This window comes from Nematolebias whitei, chromosome 16 (genome assembly GCF_014905685.2).
Source record: "Nematolebias whitei isolate Nwh7 chromosome 16, NemWhi1, whole genome shotgun sequence".
NCBI lineage: Eukaryota > Metazoa > Chordata > Actinopteri > Cyprinodontiformes > Rivulidae > Nematolebias > Nematolebias whitei.
Genome location: NC_056513.1, coordinates 2684230 through 2689974, shown reverse-complemented (window position 1 = coordinate 2689974; position 5745 = coordinate 2684230). Strand labels below are relative to the sequence as shown.

The 5745-nt window shown below is 41.3% G+C and overlaps 1 protein-coding gene across 1 annotated transcript; it reads left to right on the top strand.

Annotated features, from left to right (window-relative positions):
- Positions 1-1435: 1435 nt before the first annotated feature.
- On the top strand, positions 1436-5028 carry LOC119423250 (huntingtin; the record flags this gene model as incomplete). Its single annotated transcript, XM_037690667.1, is given in 4 exon segments — positions 1436-1544; positions 1726-1888; positions 2064-2224; positions 4162-5028. Coding segments are annotated over 4 exon segments (647 nt in total), but the record flags the coding sequence as incomplete, so codon positions are not given.
- Positions 5029-5745: the final 717 nt, after the last annotated feature.

The window sequence follows — 5745 nt, the reverse complement described above, 5'->3', positions numbered from 1 at the left end:
CTAACAAAGTTTTGCTAACATATAAGTTAGCTAACCTATGTTAGCTAACATAAAGGTTAGCTAATATATAGATTAGCTAACATAAAGGTTAGCTAAAATATAAGTTAGCTAACAAAGTTTAGCTAACATATAAGTTAGCTAACCTTTATGTTAGCTAACATAAAGGTTAGATATAAGTTAGCTAACCTTTATGTTAGCTAACATAAAGGTTAGATATAAGTTAGCTAAACTATATGTTAGCTAACATAAAGTTTAGCTAAAATATAAGTTAGCTAACAAAGTTTAGCTAACATATAAGTTAGCTAACATAGCACTCCGCTAGACACCCCCCTGAATCGATAAGATAGAACTTTATTGATCCCGCAGGAAATTGTTGAATCGAAGCACCCATCTCTTGAATGAGCTGAATAAAAAGTTACGTATTAGTAGCTAAAATAGTACAAAATATGCAGAAGACGTCCGTCCATCCAACCATGATCTTTACCCGCTTCTTCTTTTTTGGGTCGCCGGTGCCCATGTCTTGCCATCACTGTGCAAGAGGTGAGGGACACCTGGACAGGTACAGAAGAAGTGAAATTGCAAAAAACAAAACTAACAAGAAAACAATGGTGTGTTTGTGTCAATAATTACTTTTTGAACCGAGTTACTGTCAACTGGTGAAAATTGATATTAATCTCGGTTGAAAACAGTCAAACCTTTAAAATAACCACTGCATCCTTAAAAAAAACACTTATTCTTCTGCTCACTACATTTTTCTTTTGCTCAATTTACACATCTGCTTTTTTTTAACCCTTCAACTATTTTCTCATTTCTCTACTCACTGTGAACCATTGTACCATTCAATATTTGTGTTGTATTACCATCATTGGTATTTTTTTAAATTAACCCTAAAAAGATTATGTACCCCTGCTTGCTTCCTGCATGTCATATTGTGTATATCTGATGTTCCCTACCTCTAACCCTTACAAAGACCCCTACTAATTGTAGCAACTCTTAAGTATGTCATTATTGGCATAAATAATTCCTCCTTGCTCGGACTTCAACTGGACATTTTGAGTTTGGCCCTTTACAAACAGATTTTCTACATTTCCTTTGTTTGTTCAAGTCGAAGCACATGTACCGATAAAACTCGTCTTTGACGTACTAATACCTTTCAGCACCAGTCATTGACACTAAATCTTGGAAACAAATGCTCCCAGAAATGAGCCATGTTTCTTATTGTGGTCTACAAAATTTAACTTTTTGAGTCATGTGATGCGTATCGTGACTCCCGCTCTAACCTTTACCCCGCTGGTCCAACCGGTGTCACCCATCCCTCTCGTCCTCTCAGCGGTTCTCGCATCAGGTTCAGGTGCGTCAGGGGTTAGAGGTCAGGTTGACTCTGCTGTAGCGGAGGCGGTTGGCGTCACAGCGGGTCATGTTGGTTTCTCCTCAGGCAAGGAGAAAGCCAGCCCTGCCAGCCGCCCTGCCCACCCTGACCCACAAGCCCCGGACAGCGAGTCCGTCATCGTTGCCATGGAGAGGGTCTCCGTCCTCTTCGACAGGTGAAACCTCTTCACGCACTCTGCTGTAACTTCATGCAGTGTTTGTAATCTACACAGTTTCCTTCATTTCTAACCTACTGATCGTGTTAGCTTGCTAAAATAATTTGTCTCAAAGAAAAACAGGAACCCTTTTTTTTTGTTTTACATTTTTTATTTACTATTGTCTTCTCTCGTTGCGTAGAATCCGGAAAGGTTTACCAAGTGAGGCTCGAGTGGTGTCCAGGATTCTGCCCCAGTTTCTGGACGACTTCTTCCCACCGCAGGACGTCATGAACAAGGTCATCGGAGAGTTCCTGTCCAACCAGCAGCCGTACCCACAGTTCATGGCCACTGTGGTCTACAAGGTCAGCAGCAGCTTTATTTTATAACTGGAAGAAAGAAATCAGGGTTAGTAACTGAACGACTCAAAGCCAGCTTCTCTTTTAAGGCGTATATTTAAAAATAAATTGGTCTTATCAGTCTTTACGTTCTTGCCTTCATGTATTCTTGAATGACCCCGTTTGACCCGTTCTTCTGCAGGTTTTCCAGACGCTCCATGCTACAGGCCAGTCTTCGATGGTGCGAGACTGGGTGCTGCTGTCTTTGTCCAACTTCACTCAGAGGACACCGGTGGCCATGGCCATGTGGAGCCTCTCCTGCTTCTTCGTCTCTGCTTCCACCTCCCAGTGGATCTCTGCCCTGTATCCTTGCATCACGCGGTGCAGAGTTCACGAAACACGTGGTTTTGTACCGTTCAGTTGAGCTGCACTTCTGCTTCCTGGACCTTCGGATCATCCTGAAAAAGTAAAGTAGTCAGTGTATTATCTGCAGCAAGCTGTGGTCAGAGCAAAGAGAAGCCGACAGATCAGCCGAGTCAGCAGCTGCTCTAAGCTCGACAGGAGAAGAGCTCATTTTGACATCTTCAACCTGAGCAAATGTTAAATTGTGAATTTGTAGATGGTTTTAAGTGAAGCTACATTTAAGCTGCCAAAGTATCTTGGTGCTGTGCAGGTTACAGCCATTTAAAGTAAAATAAATTGATAATAAAAAATACAGTTGGGACTTGTGTTAAATCACAAGTTAACTCATCCAAAGTCCTGCAGCTGAAAACCCGTCAGCATTTTTGACATTTCTTTTCAGCGGTCCAACAAGTGACGGTGGAGGGAGATGTTCTGACAGTAAAGCTGAACTCACCTGTGACCATAGTTTCTGCTTAATAATTATTTCAAAATAAACTACCGTGGCAGCAACAAACATTGAGACGCTTTGAGTTTATCTCAAATGAAATTGCATTTCCTGCAGAAATGCAGTGGGAATGCGTATTGCAGAAGAACTTGCTGAAACACAGCTGAAATGTAGCTGAACTGGAACAACAAGCCTAAGTTAGAGGAAAGCAGAAAGAACATATACTGATATTTGCTGGATTAGGTTTAAATAAGCAGAAATGAGCACAAAAATTAGGAAATTAGCTAAAAATAGCTGAAAAGGTTGAAAGAAGCTTAAACTTTCTGAAGGAAGTGGAAGGAGCTGAAATGAACTGTAAAATGTGGCATTAGCTGAAAAGGCTAAAATTATCACAAAGCAATAACCGAAACGAGCAGAAAGGAGCACAAGAAGCTGAAATTAGTAGAAAGAAGTTGGTTAGGCTGAAAGGAGCAGAAATTACCACAGAACACTTAAATTTATCTGCAAACAGCTGAAATTAGCTAAAATGCTAAAAAGCTAGCTGAAAAGGTAGAACAAGCTTAAATTAGTAAAATTACCTGAAGGAAGTGGAGAGAACACAATTTTGCTGAATTAAGCTGAAAAACGTTTAAATAATGGCAAAAAATGTGGAATTAGCTAAAAAAGTTTAATGAGCATGAAAATGGCTAAATAGCAGCTGAAATAGCAGAAAATGCTGAAACTTGCAGAAATAGGCTGAAAGGATCAGAAATAAGTTTGAAGAAGCACAAAAATGTAGTAGTTAGCAGAAAGAATCTGAAAGGAGTACAAAACAGCTGAAATTAGCTGAAAATATGTTAAAAATTGCAGAAGGAAGCTGAAAAAATATGAAAGGAGCAGTAAAACGTTGTAAACAGATCTAAAGATCTGAAGGATGAAAAATGAGGTCAGATCATTTCTTATGAGATAAAAATGGCAGAAAATGCTAAATATTTCAAAAAGCTAAAGTTGCACCAATACCAGACGTCACAGCAGGATTGTCCTGAAAGAGCCGAACGTTTTGATTCATGATTTGTTGAAATAGCCAAAAGTTGTGGAACGAGAAAGAAGCTGAAAAACATCCAGAAGAAAAATGGATCCCAGTAAAGTGAAAGTTTCATAAACACTCGCATCATTAATAGAGAACGGCTGCATTAATTCTTTACATCGACCCGTTTTAACTAAACATGAGGTTTGATTTATATCAAAATAAGAGTGAAAGTCCGAGTTTGCTCCAAGCTTCTATAAATGTACAAGGTTCGAGTTGAACCTCACACAGCTTCATTTGTAGACTCCAGCTGACTCCTAGACGAATTAATCAGACGTGCGGTCCAAATGCAGCTCTGCTGTAAACGCAGATTTAATTAGATTTTTTACTGCTAAGCAAACGGTGGCGTTTGTTTTTTTCTCCTTATCTTCCCTCGATGTTCTCCAGACTTCCACACGTGATCAGCAGAATGGGCTCCAGTGAGGTGGTGGACGTCAACCTGTTCTGCCTGGTGGCCATGGACTTCTACCGGCACCAGATCGATGAGGAGCTGGACCGCCGGGCTTTCCAATCAGTGTTTGAGACCGTGGCCTCGCCGGGCAGCGCTTATTATCAGCTGCTGGGCTGCCTGCGATCAATCCACCAGGACGCTTCGCTCTGAAGGCAACACACCGAGGGGGCGGCGGGGTGTGTGTGGTGGGATGACATCTAAACGCTCGCTTCCCTGATAAGGTGGGGTTTAGTAAAAGAACAAAGTGTTCATTTGAAAAAGCTGCTGCAGCTTCATTTGTTCCCCACCTGTTTCCACTGATACGAGCGACTGCTGAGCCCAGAGGAGAGAGTCCAGTTTACAGTTATCAGAAGGTCCGTCTCTGAACAGGAAGTGGACATTTCAGCAGCCATGTGAAAGCCAAAACTCTGCCTGCAGCCACGGTGGACTCCTCTGCACCTCCTGCACAGCACCTTGTCATTAACAGAAAAACTGCGTAAGATAATGTAAGTCCAACACGAAACAGCTTTGTTCCTTTTCCTGTAACGACTCGAGTCTCAACGGCGACGACGTGCTTGCTATATTTAAAGGCTCCATGCATTTTATTTTTAGTGAGGGGATATGTGACGGGACAAAGGCTGGCTCGGGGGGGCCAGACGCGCCTGCTCAGTGTTTGTAATCTGTGGATATTTAAATTATGTGCTCAGTCCATAATAAATGAAGTTGTTTACGTGTAAGAATGATTTAATATCTATGGCAAATGAATATTTTCTGGAGATGTGTAAGAATCCACAAGTTCTCTGGATGTTACGATAAAACAGTTACATGCAGGATCATTTAAAATAATTTAGTTTATTTTTTTTATCAAGTTTGTGATTTTAACTGTTCAGGAGCCCATAAACAATATCTGCACTCAAACACTGCAAACCATTAGCAAGACAAAAATGCTTTTTTCTTAAATAGTAAAGTATTGTTTCTTTTTATTTAAATAATTTGCTTAAGTTTTTTTTTTTAAGTTTGCTTTCGCGTCCTTCAGTACATCAAAATATTTCTGGTACTGTTTTTTTAATTCTCAGGACTTGAGTTTGTCCTTGTCAGAAGACTGGAAGTACCGGTAGTCTGAAGTGGAGCTACCTTTGTATCTTGTAAAGAAACTAATGCGCAGCAGCACAAACGCTGCAGGACAACATAAGAACTTAGCGAGGGTGCACGTGTCCGAGACTTTTAGATAACGGGACGCCTTTTGTTTGTGTTCTTGTCGTGACACCAGCGTTCACTAAAGTAAATGTAAAGTGTGTGAAAGACGTGGCCGGGCTCTGCCTCGGGTCACACTGAACGTGCACGTCCTGCACTGAGGGCATGTTTAGCAGCAGCTTCTGGCTTTGTGTCCAACTCTGCGTTTCTATGGGTACTGTTGCGTGGACGAGATGTGACACGAGCCAAAGGGAGCCCTGGAGACCGACAGCAGCTTTGACAAATCAACCGATGAAGCAAAATCAAACCACAGCAGCTTCTCCTCCATTAGTGGAGCTTCAACTGTT